The 24,074-nt window shown below is 45.8% G+C and overlaps 1 protein-coding gene across 2 annotated transcripts in view; it reads right to left on the reverse strand.

The window, feature by feature from the left end:
• The window catches only part of KIF27 (kinesin family member 27), a 479,420-nt gene that overhangs the window by 121,204 nt on the left and 334,142 nt on the right, over window positions 1-24,074 (reverse strand). For both annotated transcript variants that reach the window (XM_086961311.1, XM_086961310.1), the window contains exon 12: window positions 19,005-19,115. In XM_086961311.1, the coding sequence (XP_086817437.1) occupies window positions 19,005-19,115 (111 nt within the window). The remainder of the gene's footprint in view (window positions 1-19,004; window positions 19,116-24,074) is intronic.

Consider the following 24,074-nt stretch of genomic DNA (forward strand, 5'->3'; position numbering starts at 1 on the left):
TTATCAAAGAAAATAGCGAAATTGGCTGCTCTCTTTGTGGAGTGTTCTGGCTTAGTAGTTAGGTGAGAACAGTTAGGGTTTTTGATGAGGTCAAAAAGTTTTTGGGGTCTGTTTTGGCTGAGTCGAGGAGGGAACTGAAATGTGATGCTTTTTTTGTGGAAGATGTGGTTGTGGTATTTGGATCTTGCTGAACGTAACCGAGAGAGATTGGAGTTGGAAGGAGTTTTTCTCCAATGTTTCGCCAGGCTTCTAAGGTTTTTCCTTTCATCGTAGAGAGCTTTATTGAACAAAGGTGCTGAGGGGGTGGGTCTTTTCCTTTTACTTTGGAGTGTAGCTACCTTGTCAATTTCGACAGCTAGGACTGGGAGGCACTGAGAGGTGAGAACGTTGACATCCATGTTAGGGTGAAGTCTAGGAAGTGACCGCATAGCAGAGTCACAAAAAGTGTCAAGATCTATGTTTTTAGTTTTGCGGAACCAGGTAGTAGCTCTTTTAGGTTGACTGAGCGTTATAAGGAGCTATACCAGCTATTAAAGGCCCGCTCCAGCGTTAATGGCCCGAGCCGAAGTCGAGGGCCTTTCACAAAGGACCTGTACTGTAATAGCCGGTATAGCCCAGCTACGAAGGGCTATAAGGCTATTAGAACATTCTGCTACTAGAGGGCAGAATCTTCCAACAAATAAACCAAAGACTACAGGGAGCGCAAGAGGATTGAAATTCCCTCAGGCTCCCTGAAGCCTTTGTTCACAGCCACAGCTGTGAACAGAGAAACATTGGAATGTTGGAGCTCCAGGTTTATACCAGCCATTATAAGCCTGGAGCTAATCCATTGTTTTCAATGGAGCTTCCCACATTCCAATGTACTTATATAGCCTTATAGCCCGCTGTAGCGGCCTATACCGGCTATTAAAGGCCTGCTCCCATGGTAACGGGCCGAGCCGAAGGCGAGGGACTTTAACAAGGGACCAGGACTTTAATAGCCGGTATAGCCCTGCTACCATGGGCTACAAGGCTAATAGAACATGCTGCCACTAGAGGGCAGAATGTTCTAACAAATAAAACAAGGGCCTATCAGAGCTCGAGGGGATTTAAATCCCCTTGAGCTTCAAGAGGCCTTTGTTAAACATTGGAATGTTGCTCTGCGGGCCTTTACCGGCCCGTAGTAGCATGCAGCACTCCATTGTCTACAATGGAGATCCCAACATTCCAATGTTCTAATGAATATTATATACTTTTTGCCCAGAATAGTTCATGATTACAGGAAAGGGCAGTAATAAAACTGTACATCATGCTATTCAATGGGATTTATAAGGCAATAGCAAAAATGGGATACTAATAACAATCAAGGAATTGACGACAAGTAGGGCGCCTAGTGGTGACAGTTCACTAACCGAGTTCTACTAGGCATTTGATACCATACTCAACTATGTGAGGAGGTCAAAAATGTGTCATTCCACAGAGGATGAGAGAAGCAAGAACAGGAATGTTCCCAAAGCTGGGCAAAGACTCATTGCATTAGGATGTACTGTCCATGCTGTCAACATGAGACTATTCAGCAAAGTTCAACAATGCGATTGCAGAGTTGGGCTGCCATTGCTACACAGTGACCAGAATATGTTTGTGCTCTTTCATTAAGGTATGTGATGGCAGAGATGGTGAATAGAGCGGGTGAATAGAGCGGGTGAATGCGCCTTGGCGCCCATGGACACAGAAAAGACACTCAACACAACTGGGGGTCATTTATGTTCACACTACTGAAGCATATGAACCTTGTGAGTGATTTGAAAAATGAGTTAAACTGCTATTTTCAAAGCCAAAGGCAAGGGTGTGAATTTAAAAGGCTGTGCACGAGGAACGGAAGCTAAGGAGAGGCATGGGGCACGGATCATCACTCTACCATTTACTCTGCTAATGGAATCTTTGGCAGATGTTTTATTAGAAATAAGAGCAGTGGTGGGAAATCTAGAACATATTGTGTCACTCCACACTGACAACATATGAGTGTTTTTAATAAACCACAAGTCACTAGCAATAGGCTGATTGGAGAAATTGAAGCTTTTGGTCTGCTTTTGGGAAGCAAGATAAATTGACTCATCTATGTTTATTTCTCCCTGGTGCATTGGCACCTACTGATGAGGACCACTTCCTAATCTTACCTGAGTGGTGGCAAAGTGACTTATTTAAATACTTGGCAGAATGATTTGCTATATACTAAAACAGTCTCACAATTTGAACATTAAATGGGTCTTAACAGCACTGGACAACTCCGTTTAGTGTTGTATCACCATGCCCCTGTTTAACAACCCCTCTCAGAAGGCCACAGTGCACGCAGGTGCTACTGGGCCCAAACCGTTGTGATTTAGGCCTTTTACTCCTAATGTCCCAGGGCCTGACCTACTATGGATCTTGGGCAGCTGGGCCAAGTACCCCTTCTGCACCTGATTCTCAGTGGTAGGAGTGGTTGACCAGTCTAGGCTACCTTAGGGTCAGGCAGATACAGTTTAGTGAACAGGACTCATAACTCAAAGATCACACAGTACGAACAATAAATCAATGTCCAGTAAAATACTTGCTTTTATACAAACACAAAAAGTATTTTATTTCTAGCTCTGCACATGCAAAGGGACATGACATTCAGATCCCCCTTGAGGTCGAGGCTCTAGTAGTTGTCACGCAAATACCTGTCCCACACTCCTCCGTGTAACATGTTGAGGGTTACTTCCCATTCACTGGTGACCGCATCCACGAAATGCACACTATTAGGCTGTACTCAAGCAAAAAGTATCTTAGGCCCCAACTGGCCCAGTTCACATCTTACCCACTGTCGCAGCCCGTAGGAGTTCAGCAGACCAGCAGGTGACCTCAGTGCGAGCACCCGTGAGTTCTGCTCCAGTAGGAGACGTCAGGCTGCTCTAGGCCCACAAGGCAGCACCAGGCGGCGCAGGCTCTCTGCTGAGAAGCGCTGCCAGGGTCCTTCTCTGGTGTCAGAGCCGCTCCCAGCTTGCGAAGACGCACTAAGTTGGCTTTACCCAGCGATGGAAGCGGAGGATAAATCCTTTCTTTGCTCCTGACTGGAGCCTAGTGAGGGTTTAACGCTGTCCACAATGTCTTTGGCAGCACTCACATCAGTCCAGTGCAGTTCCATTGCAGGGCGGATCCAACCCGCTGAACATAGCCTCGGCCTCGCCTTCGGGTAACAACCCAAATCCTTTGGCATGTTGGTTATGGCAGCTACTCCTGGTATATGGTAATATTGTGGTCCTTGGACAACACAGATGTAGACTTTCCCTGGTTCAAATGCCCATGCTGAGACAGTCACAGGTCCTAGCAATTCAGCAGTGGTAACACTTACCAGTGGCCCCCTCTGGCATACCTTTAGTATACGGGGTCACTGCAGCACGGCGGTACAGGTTCACCTAGGCCGGCAAGGTGCTTCACTCTCGGCTCAATCTTCAGCAGCCCTCTCCTGACATACAAGGGTGACAGTGCATACGGGCAGAGTCCGATCCGTGCACAGCCTCACACCTCACTCAGGGAATACTCTTGCAGGGCTCACCATTAGACCTCACACCCTCCAATGCTCTCCTCCTCCTCACAGGGTACACTGGTCTTGGTAGGAGCTGGTGTTTCAGGCTCCAGGGGAGGTGATCTTGGTGCCCAGGGTGATGTCCCTCATTTAGCAGGGAGACTAGAAGGCCTTGACTCCCAGTCCAGGTCACAGGCAGAAGTCTTGCAGGGCTGCCCCTTCTCAAGCAGACCACCTGGCTGCCCCGGCAGATGACAAATTTTGGGGTCTCAACCTTCCCTTCTTAAAGTCCATTTCCAGAAACCAAAATGTAATTTAGGGTCTGAGTTGTTGAAGTTTTATGTTGAGCTTCTGCTCCTTTTGAAGTGGACACTTTCTTCTGTCCTCATGAAAGACAGTCTGCCACTGTAGGCAAGATTCTGAAGATGATTGTCCCACAACACACTTCATGTGAGTGACCAGAGTTCACACCTGGATGTTAGCCACAGTGATATGTGCATCAAAAGGTTAATCCCAGGACCCCAGCCATAGTCTTTATGATTCCCTTATCATTCCCATCTCCCTTCCTGATACGTGACCAGGCCTCTTCCTTGTGATCTACCACTGAATCTAAGAGCAGTCTTTAGAAGTGTAAAGGGAGCCTCTTCCTTTATCCCTTTAGTGTGTGTCCCACCCAGTTCACACGAATGCAGTAATACACAAATCTCTCTGGAGGGATTCCTCTTCTCCTCATGTCTTCATCGGGCAGATCTGAGCTTCCTAAAATGGAACCCAGGGTCCTCCATACAATGTACCTTTGCAGGTACACTCTCTCAGTATACATTCACAGCATACTTTGGGTACAGCACTGTCACCTCTGTGCATTGTATCCTTACATGCACACTCAGACTGAGCACACTGTTCATTACTGAAGCTTTTCCATATTCAACCAGGGTGTGTTATTTACAAATACACACACTGCAAGTCCGCACACTCACCATGTGTGCGCTGTACAACACTTCACCCTTCATATATTGTACTTCAGTACAAACACACAAATACCCAGCACATGGTCTCATTGCACATGCACTGCACATCACTACAGCTCTTATTTAAAGTAGTCCTCATAGGTATACATACACCCAGTACATGCAGTAACCACTGATGCCCTGTACAGTACTGCTCTTACCCTGGGTGGTGCGGAGCTGTACCCTTCCCAGGCACACATACAACCAGCACAGAGTCAGAACTCCACGCTGTGCAGCAATCCACATCCATCTGATGTAGGTCAAGGGTTGAGTTAAGCACACAGCAGCAGAATGTTAACAAAGGTGAGTAAGCCTATAGGCCTCACTCCAGTGACATAGGCTAAAATGGTCCTGTTCACTACTAGTGAAGACGGTAGCCTTCCACCACTGTGAGGGTAGCGCTTTGGCAACCCCTCCCTGTCCAACAAGACCACAAGACCTATATCATGGGGAACAAGCATAATTCGTGTTCACCTATGACAAAAAAATCAGCATTAGAGCTCCAGACAACAATAAAGTTGGGCAATCGGGGAAGGGGTACACATCCCTTGCCATGCAGAGGACTTTTCCCTCCCACACTCTGTCAACGATTGGCTGAAAAACATGCAGCGATCTCATGGGAATCAGCCTTCTCAATAAATAGGGGAGATCCTTTGAATGGCATACACCATCAGTGAGGCCTAAATGTCCCCAAAAAAACCTGTAGAGCTCATCCAAGCAGGTCGCTGAAACACCATGCTAGTGCAAACTGCTCTGCCCAAGGAGTTAGCAGTAGCCATTCCACAAATATATTATGGGTCTGATTTAGATGCTTGCGGTCTTCCCGCTGAATCGCCGCCGTGGCTGTCGGAGGAAGACCGTCAAGATGTCTGCAGTCCCGCATGCCAGATTACAACAGTAATCGAGGGTGGGTGGTGCGGAGGTGTCACAGCAGTGAGAATGTTTGGCTCATTTGAGAGCCTAAAGAGCATCCCGCACCATGACAGCACCTCAAGCATGTCAGTGCATGGTGTGGCATGCACCATGTCATGCATATCACACAGTGCAAGCACGACCCCATGTGCAGATGTGCCTGGAGTCCTTGTTTGGGCCCCTTTACATGTCTTTCCACCAAGCATTTCATGGCAGGAGCCCGCCATTAAATGCTTGGATAAATGGCAGGTCGGAATCTGCACGACAGTGCCGGCATCAGCACCACAACAATGCCCGCCTGCTTTTCCTACCGCCACCGCCGCAGGATCCTGACAGAGGTGACGGTTTTGTGGTGGTCCGACCACCACCATCATGATCGAGTGGGAAGCCCGACGCAATGGCGCCGGTGGGACCTGCATCAACCTGCAAGGCGGTCCCACGACAGCCAACCTCAAAATATGCACATAATTATTTTGCAGCATCCAGACCATCCTCAATAGTTTGAGCAAGATTAGACCAAAATTCTTCGGGGACTGCCGGCAAGACCTTGTCAACCATGTCCCATAAAGGATAGAAGCAGATCGATGCCTACGAGGGAACAACCAAATAGGCACATTATTACAGACATTGTGGGAATATCTAAGGCAAGAGCCATTGGTTTAGGATGGGATATGAATAAACATGTAGTTTGTTTGGGGACATGAAGAGAACAAACAATACAGAGAAATACCCTTCCATTCTGTAATACCGCCCTCACAGGGGCCAAAAGGGATGTGGTTAGACTTTGGGGAGTGCCGACAAATGCAAAGTTCACAATAGATCCACACTATAGACTAGTAAATGCAGATTGAAAGGATTGCAAGCAGAAATTCAAAAAGATTTGGAACCCTTGCGAGAAATTCAAAATCATGTTTAAATAATGGTTACAATACAAGTGTAGATGGAACGTGACTAGACCAACAGGAGACCAACAAGAGAATAATTAGCCCTGTCAAATTCATGTTAAATGATATGACTGTGCCTGTCTAACTAAATGAGTGGTAACAAATCAAACCAACTTTGTCAGCGGAGATTGTACCTTCTTGAAAGAGCACTTCCTTAACTGCCCGAAGGCAGTCACGATGTCTATGATCTATATCCTTATACTTATGTATGTAAACCATTATTGAAAAATAAAAGCGTTTTGTTAAACAAATGTCCCTAAGGAATGGGTATCCCTCCCCAGCAAATAGCTGGTATTAACTGACCTGAAGAGCAGCAGAGAAAAACATCTGTTTCCCATATGACTTTATTCGGTTCAACTCTGTCTGGCAGATTCATGGGGAATTAATTGGGGTTCACTTTATTGATGGAAGCCTAAACCACCACACCTACTGGCACAGGGTGCTACGTCAAGAAATCAGGGTCACCTATCACTGGACCATGGATTCTGGTAAATTGCCTGCTCACTGGTGCGCACAAATAAGGCTTTAACTGGGTGCCCATAAGTGTCAGTCAGAACTTCATTAAATGGGAATAATGGCTCAGAGGAACTTTGTCTGGGTTGCAGAACTTCCGTTAACACATTCGTTTTGACTTCCATAGTTGGACGCTGTAGATTTAAGACTTCCACTGCTTGTCCCATAACAACGGCAAAGGAGGCTTTCTCTTCTGTTGAGAACATAATGCAGTGTCCTGGAAAGTGTCCAAATCACTAGCCTCTTGCAAGTCCATAAATAAATTGTCAAGACCATAGTGTCAAGGATGAGAATCCCCCTCATCTTCATTACCATTTTGAAAGGCTAGCTGGCTCTGATTAGAATCAGAAATAAAAAGTTGGAGAAGGGCCTGGGTGTGGCTCCGAGGCAAAGACAGGCTTCTGTCTGAGTCCAATTGAACTGAGACTGGGTTTGTCAGAACAGCCCTGGAATACGACCTCAGTCAGGGCTGAGATGAATTTGACTGGGAGTCGAATTGGACTACAGGAACCTGGGCCTTCCTTCGGTGTCTGTGGCATTGGGCCTTGCATTGATACCACAGGGACCAGTGAGAGCTTGGTGAGGGATTTTAAGTTGACTCTGATGTTGGATTGGAATCCAAGGTGAATTCAGGAGGCACATACAGCGCTGAGGGCAGACCCACCAGCGGTACCCGGACTGGGGTCCTCCGTGGATCCTTGGGGCACAAAGGTTCTCCAGAGGGATCTAGAATGGTGCCTAAGATTTACAACATGGCATCTTTGAAAGTCTCAATATGTTGTGATTTTGTTGATGACCCTGGAAATTCAGAGTGCACCATAATCAACTGCAGAATCGGCTCCAAAGCAGGAGACTAGGAGCAAGACCTGATGGTACCTTGAAGTCCTTGTGACTTCTCAGGGAGAGAGTGGAGGGATGGGGTATAGTCTCGCTTGGACTCCTTATGCTTCCTCTTCTACTTTGACTTATCCAAAGACTGTGATGATGACCTGTCATGGTAATGTTTTGAGAGCGGTAAAGGGTCCATGCCCCTTGACTTCAAGCATAAGAAGGACTTAAGAGAAATAAGGCCCGATGTAGGTAAATCTCATTTACCGACTCTAGAATACCGAATTTTACCGATTCGGTATTCTAGATTCGGTAAATGAGATGTAGGTAATAATTCGGTAATTTTTACCGAATCGGTATGATTCGGTAATTACCGAATCGGTATTTATGATTCGGTAATTGCCATTGATTCCTATGGGCCTTGAGGCCCATAGGAATCAATGGCAATTGCCGAATCGGTAAATACAGATTCAATAAAATCCCGAATTGTCAAGGGGGACAGGGTGTCACTTTGACACCCTGTTGCACCCCTTATTCTGGCTTGTGTGCCATGTGACAGATGTGCATGTACACAGGAATTCCATGAAATAGAATTTCATGGTTAATAACGAATTCTTAAGGGCCTGTGGCACTGTTTTCAGTGCTACCTACATATCTAGATTTACCGATTCGGTAAAATACCGAATCAGTAAAATTACCGAATCGGTAAATATTAGGCCCCCTACATCTCAATCTCCAAATACCGGTCGGTAACGGCCGAAATCGGCCGTTACCGAGCGGTATTTGGCGACCTACATCTGGCCCATAGTTTGGGGTTCGTCAACAAACAGCTTGGCTTTTCATTCTCAGACAGGATTCACAAGGGCACACTTCTGACACAAATGGGAATTGCGATCCATACCCAAACACCAGAAACATGACTCATGGGATTCTGTCACATACAGATGTTTGCGAGAGTAGTTTTAGGAAGGGACATGTCCCCTTGCACACTAGAAAAAACTTGTCAACTGAGGAGAAAAAGTTTGGAGCTATCTCCGGATCCAAGTACAAAGGTATAGAAAGAGAGGAATTAACATTGATGCCCAAAGGTGGCTCTTTCCGGAGTTCCATTGTAACTTTCAGGGCCGAACAAGGTCAGTGCGGAGCAGCAGGATGCCACCTAATGGTGCATAGAAATCTTTAGAAATTCTCTGAATCTAGTCTGGCGCATATGGATATTCTAAAAGTGAGGAATGCGCAGTTATGAGTATCAATTAGAGAGACAATGTCTCAACGATCACACAATCTACCTTTATACTACGTTAATGGAGAGACAAAGCCCACCTGACTTCATTTGGTGACTGACCTGCAAGCCGTGCTGATCTTTCTATGTACCAAAGGCTAAGGAAAAAGTGTAACTCGGCTGAAGTACTGTAGTTTCGGTTTGATGTTGTGGCAGCAGAGGTTTTTAAAAAAATGACATGGAAAAACATCAGTCCTGAAGAACTAGAAATAATATCAAATTCCTTGAGTAGTGAACCTGAAAGGGTGGGGGTCAAACAGAAAGAGTAACCTAAACATCAGATAAATACAAAGGGCAACAGATACAGAAGTATGGAAGTTGTAACAGTATGGGAGGCAAAAGGGATAATGGTCACTAAGTTCAATGAGAGAAGTGTTATAGCAGCATATAAGCCGACATTTCTAATATCACATGACTTAAATGGATTTCAAAAAGGAGGACTATGGCCAATTTTCCTGATGGCATAGACGTAGTTATGCCAACAAAATGCAATTGATGATAGTTAACGAGAGGTACAGTGTCTCCTCTGTACCATTGTCATTGTAGTCTCGAGGAATCAGATGTATAGGTCTCACCTATCTGGATATTTTTTTCCTTTCGAAGGAAGGGCTTGCAGTGTGAACAACTAATCAAATTTGTCTCGATTCAACAGGGTCCACAGAGTTTGGTCTAGTGATTTAGATTGCTGTATCAACCATTATTCTACTCCTTTGGCATACATGTACAGTAGTAGTCAGTATCTAGCCGTATTTTACAAGAAATTATTGCCAAAACAAAGATGGCAACAAATCCCTCCATAAGACAACAAACAACAGGCAAAGGGCACAATGGCCAAAAGAGGACCATGCTATGGACAAAGAACTGAGCTCTGAAACCTAAAGAATATATCCTCCATTGCTACATGACACACCAAACAATAATTAATCTGGCTCTGGTTTGATCAAAACCTGGTCAACAACTCTTGGGCTATGCCACAGACAGCTTTAACGGTCTATTGGCAGACAAGTGGTTTCCAATACATAATCTATGCTTACAGTGATTTTGGGTCAGCCCCTTGTTCTTGAATGGATGGCTCTGTGACCATCTCAGTTGTCACCTTTTCAAAGTCTTTACTACCTGTTCTTGTGTTTGTCCCAAGGAGGATCATATCAGTCTCACAGTGTTATGACTGGATCAGTGATATCCTCTGACTACTGTCTTGAGGGAATGTTACAGTGAGCACTTCATGGGAGGGCATGCGTTATGTTGTTCTGCTCTCACCCCAGGTGCTCTTGTTTTTCTCCCTTCCCGCATTGCCCATCCCGCTCCCTTTAGCAAATATTTTTTGTATTTCTTTTTTATCACACCAAAATTCTGTAACTGGCAGTGTGGCTTAGAACAAGGGTGCACTGGTGTAACAATTCTATTAGCATACTCTCACGCTCAACTTTAAGTGGTCACACTGCCCAAGGGCCAATTTCATGCAAAATCCAATTTTAGAAGAAAAGAAGCTTGTAAAAATCCATCCTTGATTTGTCTTTCCAAAAATTCAAAGAATAATACTAATAATTCCTTCATTATTATCAGTCCATTCAAAACATATTCACTTGGGAGTCTTGTGTTTCCTAATGGATCCAACAATTTTTTTTTCAATCAATGCTTTTCATCAAAAGCAGTAAACGCAGCCCAGGCAACGCATTGCGTCCCTACGGACATCAGCAGGGCTCAATATCATTATTCAGTCAAAAGACTCTGTTAATTCCTCTGTTGTGTCTATCAAGGTGCAGTACAATTCACATAAATGTTTCATATCCTGTTCTCATTGATGATGTCCGTAGGGACGAAGCACGTTGGCTGGGCTGTGTTGACTACTTTTGATGAAAATCATTGATTGAATAACATTTTTTGGATCGATTAAGAAGAACAATAGTTACTTACCTGTAAACAGGTGGTTCTCCAGTATTGGTGTCTTTCATAGATTCACATGCCTGAATCATTCCCCGTCGTTGGAGTGGGAGTCCCACGGTATATATAAAAGTAATAAAATGCCATAATACATATAGCAAATATCAGAAATACCCAACCAGGAAGTAAAGTAGCACCAGCTACAGTAGAAAAAACCTTCACAATCGTGACTATCCTAGTCATTATGTCTTAGTCCAAACTGCAGCCAATCAGGCGACAGCACCCACCAGAATGTTCTCCCCAGAGGCTCAGGCTCTCAGATTTTCTCGCACAGGAGTGAAACCCCATAATGCCTGAGTGAGTCTCTGGGGGGAGGCGGGCGGGCGGGTTGCATGTGAATCTATGAAAGACACCAATACTGGAGAACCACCTGTTTACAGGTAAGTAACTATTGTTCTTCTCCAGTATTAGGGGTGTCTTTCATAGATTCACATGCCTGAATCAGAATAGTAAGCAGTACTCCTAGCATAACGCTCGTAGACGTCAGAGTATCCAATATATATATATATATACAGAATACATGTATAACAATAATCATCGACATCTGGAAGAACGTCTAAAGAGCATAGAGGAGGAGGTGGAAACAGAGGCTCACCTTATTTGAAAAGATTGCGCAGCACTGCTCTTCCAACCGAAGCATCTGCGCCGTCTGCTGAATCTAGACAGTAGTGTCTAGTAAAGGTGTGTCTGCTAGACCAAGTAGCAGCTCTGCAGATCTGTCGAAGAGGCACACCAGCAAAAAGGGCAGTGGAAGAGCTAACCGCCCTTGTAGAATGTGCTCTTGGCAAGGCCTGTAAGGGTCTACCGGCCTGCTGATGACAAAGTCCAATAGTAGAGGAGACCCATCTAGCAATGGTCTGCTTTGAAACTGCACAGCCCTGGCGCTGCCGCCCATAAGCCACAAACAGTTGATCTGTCTTGCGGATGGCCGAAGTTCTTGATAAGTAAAACTTAAGACATCTTCTAATGTCTAACGAATGTAGTGCTCTTTCAGCTGGAGACTGTGGGGTTGGAAAGAATGTCTTTAGGATAACCGGCTCATTCAGATGAAAATCCAAAGGCACTTTTGGCATGTACGTTGGATTAGTACGCAGCACTACTGAGTCCGCGGTGAATTGGATGAAAGGCGCTTTAGATGTAAATGCCTGAATATCGCTAACCCTTCTAGCAGATGTTAAGGCTAGTAACAAAGATACTTTCCATGTCAGAAATTTCAGGTCCACCTTATGGATCGGCTCGAAAGGGTGACGCATGAGCTGAGTTAGTACGACATTCAGATGCCATGCAGGAGGAGGTTTCCGTACAGGCGGGAACATACGAAACAATCCTTTGAAAAATTGTTGTATGATCCGCACAGAAAACAAAGAATTTGATCCATCTTGACGAAATCTAGAAATGGCAACTAGGAAGACTTTAAGAGTAGAATGTGCCAAACCCAATCTGGCCAAATGCAAAAAGAAAGGAAGGATTTGCTCCGGTTTGGCATGAATGGGATGAAGACCATTAGATTGGCACCATGCACAGAAACGCCTCTACTTAAGTTTGTAGGTCTTGATCGTGGATGGAGCTCTGGCCTTCGCCAGTACCTCCTGGCAATCTTGTGGAATGTTTAAGTGCGCAAATTCCATGTGCTGAGGAGCCAAGCTGACAATTTCAGCGAGTTTGGGTCCGGATGGTACACTCTGCCCTGCTGGGTGGAGAGAAGATTCGGAATGCGTGGAAGTTGGATAGGGTTGCATTCAGAGAGAAGGAGTAGCTCGGTGAACCAGTATTGCCGGGGCCATCGTGGAGCAATCAGTATCAACCGGCATGGCTGCTTCTTCATCTTCCTGATGGCTTTCGGGATCAGAGGTATCGGTGGAAAAGCGTATGCGAATATTTGATTCCAATTCAGCGAAAGGGCATCCCCGCACGAGTCCTTGTGGGGAACCCAGCTTGCAAGTATGGGCATTTCCGGTTCTGGTGTGTCGCAAACAAGTCCAGATCCGGATGCCCCCATATCTGAAAGATGCGGTTTAGAGATGGTAGATGTAATTCCCACTCGTGAGTGCAGCCCGTGGACCTGCTGAGAGAGTCCGCTAACACATTTGCGATTCCCGGAACATGGACCGCTGACAGATGGATATTGTGAGTCAGGGCCCAACTCCAAATCTCTTGTGCTTGCTGCGACAACCGGGCTGATCTCGTGCCTCCCTGCTTGTTCAGACAATGCATGCAGGTGGTGTTGTCTGTCCGAATCAAAACTGTGGCGCTTTCTAGAGTCGCTTGAAAGGACTTTAGGGCTAGAAATATGGCGTGCAATTCTAGTCTGTTTATGTGCCATCTCATTTGGATCTTGTTCCATTTTCCGCTGACCGTCATGCCTTGGAGGTGTGCACCCCAGCCTGTCATTGAAGCGTCCGTCGTTACTATGAACCTGGGCACTTCCGTGAGGAAAGAGCATCCCACTTGTATGTTGGATCGTTGAGTCCACCATTGTATCGCTTCTCGCATTCGAGGCGTTATTTGGATGATATCCTCGAAGGACCCCGATACCTGAATCCACTGGCGACTGAGCTCCTCTTGCAAGGGCTTCATCCGAAGACGACAGTTGGGGGTGAGAAGAATGCAGGAAGAAATCATCCCGATGAAGGACTTGAACATGCGCACTGAAACGCACCTTTTTAATAACAGTGCCGCAGCCAACCGTTGTATCTTTTGCTGTCTTTCCTTTGAGATGAATACTTGGGTGAGCTTGGTGTCCAGTGTCGCTCCCAAGAAAGTCTTTCTTGTTGCTGGCGTGAGGTGTGACTTCTCGAAGTTTACTGAGAAACCCAGGCTTTGCATCAGCGACAGAGTTGTTTGAATGTGATCTTGCACCATGTCGAAAGAACTGGCCTTGATAAGGCAATCGTCTAGATATGGATATATCTGTATCGATTGCAACCGAAGATGGGCTGCCACCGGGGCAAGTATCTTCGTAAACACTCTGGGGGCTGAGCGCAGTCCAAATGGAAGAACTTTGAACTGGAAGTCCCTGCCAGCCACTCTGAACCTCAGAAACTTCCGATGCCTGGGAAAAATTGGTACGTGGAAGTATGCATCCTGAAGGTCGAGTGTTGCCATATACTCTCCCGCCGAAAGAAATTGGAGGATTTCTTGAAGTGTCAGCATCCTGAATGACAGCTTTTTTAGGAATTTGTTTAGGGCACGCAGGTCGAGGATGGGACGCCATTCCCCCGACTTCTTGCGAATAAGGAAAAATCTTGAGTAGAATCCTTTTCCTTTCTGATGATGAGGTACCCTTTCTATTGCTCCTTTCCGAATCATAGTGTTGATCTGGGTAAACAGCTCCTTGAGGTGCGCTGGAGGCGGTCCTCTTGGGGGGCAATTTGGGGGAGTTTTTACGAATTCCAAAATGTGACCTCTGGCTACCACATCCAGAACCCATTTGTCTGTGGTAATTGTGGACCAATTCAAGTAATTTTGGGATATTTTTCCTCCAATTTGCTTCGGGTTAGCACAAAGTGGTGGCAGGATGCGTTCCTCACTTCTTATTGTCTCTTCCTCGATAGTTAGATTTTCCTCGAGGTTGAGAGAAATTTCCTTTCCTCTGTCCGTAAGTCTGCTGCCGATATGGCTGGAATCTTTGGTTTTCCTGGGCGGAAGTATAGGAGCGCTGCTGGTTATAACCTCCTCTATTAGAGAAATTCCCTCTTCCTCTTGCTCCACGAAAGGAAGACTTCCGGTATTATAGAGTGCCCAGCGAACGTGCTGTCTCAGTATCTTTTTTGATGGCCTCAAGAGCATCGTCAACATGCTTTCCAAATAAGTATTCTCCATCAAATGCCATATCTATAATCCTTGTTTGGACCTCCTGCCGAAAGGATGTTGCCTTCAACCATCCTTGCCTCCTGAGAACAGCTGCACCCGCTAGCTGAAGAAATCCTGTGGCAGCATCAATTATCTCAGAGGAGACGCACTCTCCTTCCTGAAGGATCTTCTTCGCTTCAGTTCGATCTGGCTCGGGAAGCTTGTCCACATACGGCGAGATGTCCGACCACATCTGCCTATCGTATCTCCCCAATATGGCTAGGGAGTTTGCGGCCCTAATGGTCGTAGCTGCAATAGTAGAAACTTTCTTCCTGATAGAATCTAGGCATCTTCCATCTTTGTCTGGTGGAACAGAGACTTGAGATGTTGGATTAGAAGACCTCTTTTGCACTGCCTGCGCTACCACAGAGTCTGCTTTAGCTTGTCCGATAAGGCACGCTGGAGATGAATTCGGCGCCCTATATTTCTTATCTACTCTTGGGAGCACTGCCGGCAAAGAATTTGGCTTGGACATGATCTTTAGTCCCTCCTTCCAGATGAATTCTATAATTGGAATGGTCCAACTCTGTTTTTGTGGTGTAGACTTGAAATCATACAAGAAGCAGTCTTCTTGCTTTGATTCCATGGTTATCATGAACCTCCTTGTTGCTCTATCCATGATCTTGTGGAATGAGGCAATGTCCACGGGTGGTGACTCAGATGTAGTAGGTTCTGCCGGAGAGGGCGTGTTTGCATTATAATCATCATACTCCGACGATTCTGACCCATTGTCCAGTTCTCCTTCTTCTTGCTCCTCATGATCTGAGAACTCTTCCTCCCCTGCTTGTGGAGCTGTGACTTGCGACGCAGATAATGCTGGACGTCCTTCCTCCAACGTCACAGAAACCACTGGCTGCGTCTGCTTAGAAAGCGGTGTCGCTGTTTTAGGTCTTGGTGTAGATACCTGAGATTCACCTGACTCTGAAGGTGGGAAACGTCTTTAATAGTCACTGAGCATATACTGTAGATTGCGAAACAAATCGTCAGGCATCTGCATGCCGGGAGCAGGCCTGTCTGCCTGTGACGTAGGCTCTGTTTCACCCATCTCTTCCTCCATATCATCTTCAACTTTAATTCGGAGGTCAGATGGACTTCTGGCTGCTCCAAAGTTTTCATCCTCATAGGATCCTTCCACATCGGAATCCAAAAATTTCTCTGGCACTACTAGCGTAGAAGAAATCGTCTCAGTAGTAGCCCTTTTCTTCAACAGCGTAGCTGTAGTTGAAATCCCTGATGTCTGCGCTGACCAGACTTGCAAGGTAGTGCAGCTTGATAGAGGCGGCGTCGATGGTACATCCGTTTGCTGTTGAATCTGTTGTCTCGTCGACGGTATCATCGTCGACGGGGACGTCGTCGAGGTCGTCGACGGTAGCTTCGTCGACGTGGTTTTCGTCGTCGACGAGGATCTCTTCGTCGACGAGGTCGTCGACGGTAACATCGTCGACGGGGTCGCCGTCGAGGTCGTCGACGGTAGCTTCGTCGACGTGGACTTAGTCGTCGACGTGGATTTCATCGTCGACGGAAACGTCGTCGACGTCGAGGACTTCGTCGACGGTACCATCTTCATCGTCGACGGGGATCCAACCGTCGACATCATAATCGTAGACGAGGAACTCGTCGATGGTACCTTAGCCGTCGTCGACGGGACAATTGTCGACGACGAGATAGGCCTGATCTGTACATGAACCAGCGTAGGCGATGAGGCCGAAGACATGACAAGAGTAGGCTTTGGAGAGGAGAAAGTCATAGTGCAGGTGGTAGACGTGGCCACATGAGAGGAAACACAGTCCTTTTTTGACGTTGAAATTGTCAAAGGTGGCAACTGAGGAGGCACAGATTTTGAAGATTTCTTGGGAACTGCAGATTTCCAAGACTTCTTAGAGGGCGTACTATCCACCTTAGTAGGTGGGAGAGCCTTAATTGAAGTACTAGGCCCAGGAGCATCCAGAGAGGATTGGGCCTTCTTCGCCACCTTCGCCCTTGGAGATGAAACTTCAGTTTCAGCCTTCCTCTTAGTAGAAAGAAATGAAGAACCAGAGGCAATGCTTCCTACCTCAGACAAAGGGTCCTCCTAGTCCTTGAGTCTGTTAAGCCACAATAGCAGTCGTCCTTCTCTATCCCTGATGGTCTTAGGGGGGAAGGTCCGGCAGATCTTGCACTCCTTTGCCTTATGATCAGGGTAAAGGCAATATAAACATTTTTTGTGGGGATCTTCCTTGAATAGTCTTTGCTTCCCACAAGAATCACAGGCCCTGAACAGGGATTTTGAAGAAGACATCTGTAAAACTTGAAGAAACTAACTGATGTAGAAGAAAAAACTGAGCAGAGCTCAGGGAGACTCCCTTCACACGACGTGCGGTAGAAAATCTGAGAGCCTGAGCCTCTGGGGAAAACATTCTGGTGGGTGCTGTCGCCTAATTGGCTGCAGTTTGGACTAAGACATAATGACTAGGATAGTCACGATTGTGAAGGTTTTTTCTACTGTAGCTGGTGCTACTTTACTTCCTGGTTGGGTATTTCTGATATTTGCTATATGTATTATGGCATTTTATTACTTTTATATATACCGTGGGACTCCCACTCCAACGACGGGGAATGATTCAGGCATGTGAATCTATGAAAGACACCCCTAATACTGGAGAAACACAAGACTCCCCAGTGATTCGTTTTTGAATGGACAGATAATAATTGAAGATTGAATAGTATTATTCTTTGAATTTTGGAAAGACAAATCAAGGATGGACTTTTACACACTCCTTTTTTTTACAACAGACCAGCACCTGCAAAGTACTACTAGGCTAATTCCTACACACCTGTCTTTCACTGTTTCTTAAATTGTAAATCACTTTTCGAATATAACCCTCCACCATGTTAGAATGGGAAATTAAGAACAGTAACCATGCATCAGTCCCAACATAAGTCTGTGCACACAGGTGTATGAATGTGTGTGAGCTTCTGTCACAGTTTGGGTTTTCTTTAACATCTTTCTTCAATAGAAAATCCATTGCAAAATTGTTGGTCATGCATGCATTTATATTATGATGCATGCATATGCACACGATTGCCAAAAAGCAATGGCAAAGAAATCAGTTCTGCCTTTCACAGCCAAGAAATATTGGTGGTGCCAATGTTTGTTTAAACTAGTAAACATATATGTTTACAGCACACACGTGGCTAGAAGGCAAAAGAGAGCTTTACATTGGTAAAAGGACCATTCTCACAATCCTAAAATGCTCCTATAATGCATGTTTTTAGACACTCTTAGAGGAGCAAACTTTGGGGCACGCATCAACGTAGGCTTTTGCGATTACTTAAATGCGATTATTAAGGAATCGCAATTAAGGAATTGCAAAAGCCTATGCATGTAGGAATCGCTATAAAAATAACGATTCCTAAACATTCCTTAATTGCGATTCACAAATTGAGAGTCACAATTAAGGAAGGGCTTCCCATTCATTCCAATGGGCCTAATGGGAATTGCAAGCACAATCTGCGAGTATCCATTAGGTACTCGCAAATTTCGCATGCATTTTCAAGGGTACAAGGGTGTCAAAAGGACACCCTGTTGCACGCCTGAAATTGTAGTGTGCACCAATGTTGAGCACACACATGCCCCAAGGGCATGTGTGTGTATGTAACATGTAACTTTGAAAAATGCACTTTAGTGCATTTTTCAAAGTTTTTGCAAATTACTAACCTGTTTTATTTTTCGTTAATTTGCGACTCCTAATAGTGAAATCACTATTTAAAATTGCTTCTAGCATTGCATTTAAGGAATCGCAATTTGCGATTCCTTAAATGCAATCGCAATTTGCGATTCCTTAAATGCAATTGCAATTTCCGATTTTTGCATTTGGGATGATGCATCGCAAATGCAAAAATACCGGTTGCAAAAGGGCAGATTCTGAGAATCTGCCTGTTTGCGATCGGTTTTTAGTTTGACGCATGGGGCCCTTAGTACATTTCTTTAATGATTGTGTACATTGTACCCCAATGACAACTTCATTTGTGATAGTGCATTGTTCAGTAAATTCAGCCATAAGAGTTAATGACTTTTAGTGAATCAAACCCCTACTTTTAAAGAAAGCGGTCAATATGTCAATATAATGAGAACAATGTTCAATTCTTAAATATGTCTGAACGTATACACAGGCAAAACAAATCATTATTATTGAATGTATTACATTGACAGATACCTGAAGCTGATCTGGTGTGCCAACAATACTCTTTCTCTTCCTTATTGCTGCTATCTCCTCTGTTTTAACCTTCAGAATCTTCTGCTGCTGTTCTGTCTTCAACTGGAGTTCCTGAAAAAGATGGCAATGGAACTACTGTTGTCACTTTGTTAGGTTGCCAGTGAATCCTATTCATGCTCAGAGAAACAGTACTTTAAAACGGTGGCTCTGCCTGCACATCTTAAACAAGATGGTTGAAAGCAGGTCAAGGAGATTTACTCCGCATCTTCAAGGCACTGTACAACCAGCACGAAAAAATAGGAATGAAGGGAATAAGGGGCACAGCAGCTGTGAGGGGGGAGAGATTAACACATACTGGACACTCAAGCAGGAAGCTGTTTGTGAGGGGAAGGGTGAGCGGCAGGGCACAAACAGGTGGAAATGGACAGGAGAAGTGAGAAGTGAGAAGGATGTGTGTAGAATATCAGCCATGATAGGTTGAACTGAATTTAAGTTATCTGCAGTAGGGGTGACTGAAGATGGTATGCGATGTTGAGGACGGAGAGTGTAACTGGGATATCCAACAAGCAACATCAATGTTATGAGAAGGCTAGAAGAGAAGAGACAATAAGCAGTCAGACCAGTGAGCACACTGCAGAAATCAGTTTCAGTTCAGTTTAAAATGCTTTATTCGGTTTATAAAACACAACCATATAAGAAACAAATACATGAACATGTCAATTAATTAATTTTAAAAAATGACATAAAAAGGGATTAACAATAATCCATAATTAATTACGTCCTTAAAATCATCATATAAAATAGTATTTAAGTGCTAAGTCAATTACAAGGTTTTTCAAAAGGTGACATGTGCAAAGTACGCATATATAACACATACAACCCTAAAGTACATAATTATATTATTACAAAAGTAATCAATGATTCCATCCTAATGTGGGACATGGTAATTACCAGGGACCACACCCTTGGTCTAATGTATACAATACAATAAGATTTTTACTTTGTTGAATAAAACCACAAACATTTGCTATAATGGTATAGACCAAGATTATCTCAACATGATTATAAAATTATGGATGTACAGACAGGTCAAATTAAATAAGTTGAACACAGTCACTAAAATTAAATGACTATGGATTTCCTGGCAGCTGTACATTTCAGAAATCAAAAGGGCCTGTGTAGAGCAGAAAAAATGAATGACAAGAAAAGACAGGATCAGCAGTCGAGATACAATCCATAACAATAAGCAAATAACAGAAAAAACGAAAAATTACTTAATTTTATTCCAAATTCTCCATCTTAGAGAATGTTGCATTGAAATAAAAAATACCGAATATTTCCACATGTGCAGCTTCACATAAACATCATAGAGAAAATACTTGTTAGAGGCTATGAAAGAAATGCGTTACTTACCTGTAACAGCAGTTATCCAGTATTGGTGTCTTTCATAGATTCACATGCCTGAATCATTCCCCGTCGTCGAGACGGGAGCCTCCGGTAAATAAAAAAGTAATGTCCATAGACATACATGGAGAGAAAGGGTCCAAGGGTCTCCCCTTAGTAGCCTTTCCTTGTCCTTATGTAAAAAGGACCAAACTGACATAGTCAGCCAATCAGCTCCGACCTCCCTCTAGAACCTTCCTGGGAGGAGCCTCAGTCCCTCAGATTTTCGTACGCACCCAGCTAGGTTTGGCGTAGTATAGTTCCGAGAGGGAAGTGAGTCCTTCCAGGGGAGGCGGGAGGGTTGCATGTGAATCTATGAAAGACACCAATACTGGATAACTGCTGTTACAGGTAAGTAACGCATTTCTTATCCAGTATTAGGGGTGTCTTTCATAGATTCACATGCCTGAATCAGAGTAGCTAGCAATCACAGTAGCACATTTGTAAAACAGCGTTGCTCTGCCGTCATAGTAGATAATGCATATAATATCATACAACAAAGAGACAGCTTAGACATAATCACATCAGAGCAATAATGTGCATACCTGGAAGGCGGGATGTAGGAAGGCTCACCTTACTGAAAGAGATGGCGAAGCACCGCCTGGCCCACTGCCGCATCCTTCTGGAGTTCGATATCCAGGCAGTAGTGTCTGGAGAAAGTGTGCGGTGACTTCCAAGTCGCCGCTCTACAGATGTCCAGGATAGGTACCCCAGCAAACAGTGCTGCCGATGTAGACATCGCTCTGGTTGAGTGAGCCAGAACACGGTCATTCAAAGGCCGGCCGGCCTTTTCGTGGCAGAAGGAAATCGCCGAGGAGATCCATCTGGATATGCTTTGCTTCGTGAGGGGTAGGCCCATTCTTGGCCTGCTGTATGCCACGAACAGCTGTGAGGATTTCCTGAGATCCTTAGTCTTCTCCAGGTAGAACTTCAGGCACCTCATAAGGTCCAAAGAATGCAGCGATCTTTCCGCTGCTGTGGAGGGGTTGGCGAAGAATGACCTAAGGACCAAAGGTTCGTTGAGATGGAAGTCCGACGGTACCTTTGGAATGAACTTAGGGTTTGGTCGCAGTATCACCCTATCATGTCTGAATTGCAGGTAAGGGTCTTGAATGGACAAGGCTTGCAGCTCGCTAACCCTTCTAGCCGAAGTTAGAGCCAGCAAGAGCGCAGTCTTCCATGAGAGGTGTTGAAGCGATGCCCTGTGAATGGGTTCAAACGGGTGACGCATGAGCTGGTTGAGTACCAGGTTAAGCTGCCATGTGGGGGGTACCTTCCGAGGCCTCGGGAAGGATCTGTATAGTCCTTTGAGGAATTGTTTGACTAGCCGACTAGACCACAGAGAAGGTCCTGTGACCGTTCTGGTGAACCTCGAGATTGCTGCCAGGTGGACTTTGATGGACGCATGCGCCAGTCCCGACTGGGCCAAATGCAGGAGGTATGGTAATATTTGTTCTGGTGTGATGGTGAGTGGCCGTAAGCCCTGTTCTGAGCACCATATGCAGAACCTCTTCCATTTGAGACAGTAGGTCTTGTTCGTACTGTCCGCTCTTGCTTTGGCTAGCACATCCTTGCAGTCTTGTGGGATATTCAGGCCACCGAACTCTCTGTGCTCAGGAGCCAGGCTGATAATTTGAGCGATTGGAGGTTCGGGTGTTGCACTTGCCCGTTGGACATCGTCAGTAGGGCTGGGTGTTGGTTCAGGCGGATCGGTGATTTGATGGATAGTCGAAGCAGATCCGAGAACCAGTGTTGCCTCGGCCAGGACGGGGCGATCAGGATCAGGGTGCATGGTTCCGCTTTCATCTTTCTGAGGAGCCGTGGAATCATCGGGAATGGAGGAAAGGCGTATGCAAAGACGCTGTACCATCCGATGGAGAACGCATTTCCTAGTGATCCTGGTTGGGGATGCCAACTTGCGTAGCACGGGCATTTGGCGTTCCTCCTGGTGGCAAAGAGGTCGATGTTTGGGACTCCCCAAAGAGAGAAGATGTGAGTGAGGGCGCTGTCCGATAGTTCCCACTCGTGGGAGAGGGACTTTTGCCTGCTCAGGGCGTCCGCGATGGTATTGTCCCTTCCCGGAACATATTCCGCTTTGAGTTGGATGTCGTGTAGCACTAGCCAGTTCCAGATCGTCTGTGATTCGCGTGAGAGCGAGAGTGAACGCGTTCCCCCTTGTTTGTTCAAATAGTGCATCGTCATGGTGTTGTCCGTCCTGACGAGCACTGGGGATTTCTGGATGCGGGGTAGGAAGGCTTGTAGAGCCAGAAACACTGCTCTCAGCTCCAAGAGGTTGATATGGAGCAATTGCTCTTGAGAGTCCCATTTGCCGCTGATCTGTAGATCCTGTAGCACCGCGCCCCATCCCTCTAGGGAGGCGTCTGTTGTTACCACCAGCGGTGATGCTGGGAGGAGAAACGGTAAGCCCACCGTGAGATTGTGACGACTTGTCCACCATTGTAGAGCTTTTGAAATCTTCGGTGTGATCCGAAGGATGTCTTCGAATGAGCCAGTGCTTTGGGTCCATTGGCTCGCGAGTGCCTCCTGCAAGGGCCGCATTCTGAGCCTGCAGTGCGGGATGAGGAGTATGCAGGAAGACATCATTCCCAGGAGGGAGGTGTAAGTCCGAACTTTCAGGTGCTTTTTCTTTGCCACAGCCGTGGCCAGAGATAAGATTTTGTCTGTTCTTTCTTTTGAGGGGAAGGCCTTCGTGCAGCCTGTGTCCAACATGGCCCCTAGGAAGGTAATTTTTGTTGCGGGAATCATGCAAGATTTCTTGATATTGAGCGTCAATCCCAGATTTTGAAAGAGATTGGTGCAGGCGTTGGAGGACGTGACCGCGTCCCCAGGCGAGGGTGCTTTCACCAGCCAGTCGTCTAGGTAGGGGAAGATCTGGTGGCCCAGTTGGCGCAGGAATGCTGCCACAGGCGCAAGGCATTTCGTGAATATGCGCGGCGCGGACTTGAGGCCGAACGGCAGGACTTTGAACTGATAGTGACGGTCCGCCACCTCGAATCTTAGGAACTTCCGGTGAGTTTTGAGGATAGGGATGTGGTAGTATGCATCCTGGAGATCCAGTGACACCATGAAATCTCCTTTCTCTAGAATGCCCAGGATTTCCTGAATCGTCACCATCCTGAACGATTGGCTTCGTAGGAAGGTGTTGAGTCCCCGGAGATCCAGGATGGGCCTCCACTTGTTTTCTTTTTGTTGTACAAGGAAGAAGTGGGAGTAAAATCCTTTCCCCTTCGAGGATGCCGGAACCCTTTCGATTGCTCCTTTTTGTAGCATTGCCGAAAGCTCCTTTAGAAGCAGGCGTGGATGTTTGTGTGTCCGTCTGCGTGGAGGGGTATTGGGAGGGATGGAGGTGAACTCGAGAGAGTGGCCAAATCGAATAATTTGAAGAACCCACCGGTCCGTGGTGATGTACTGCCAATTGTGAAGGAAATGGGTCAGCTTTCCTCCAATTTGAAAGGACGGAGATGGTGTTCGGACTGGCTGGAGTAGGTGGTCACTGGCGGCCGCCAGCGCCCCTCTTGGTATTTTTACCTCTGTAGGACGATCTTCCGAATGAAGGTTGTCTGCCCTGCTGTTGCTTGTTTTGGTACTGGCCTTTTTGATTGTACG

Source organism: Lissotriton vulgaris, chromosome 3_1 (genome assembly GCF_964263255.1).
Source record: "Lissotriton vulgaris chromosome 3_1, aLisVul1.2, whole genome shotgun sequence".
NCBI classification, from domain to species: domain Eukaryota; kingdom Metazoa; phylum Chordata; class Amphibia; order Caudata; family Salamandridae; genus Lissotriton; species Lissotriton vulgaris.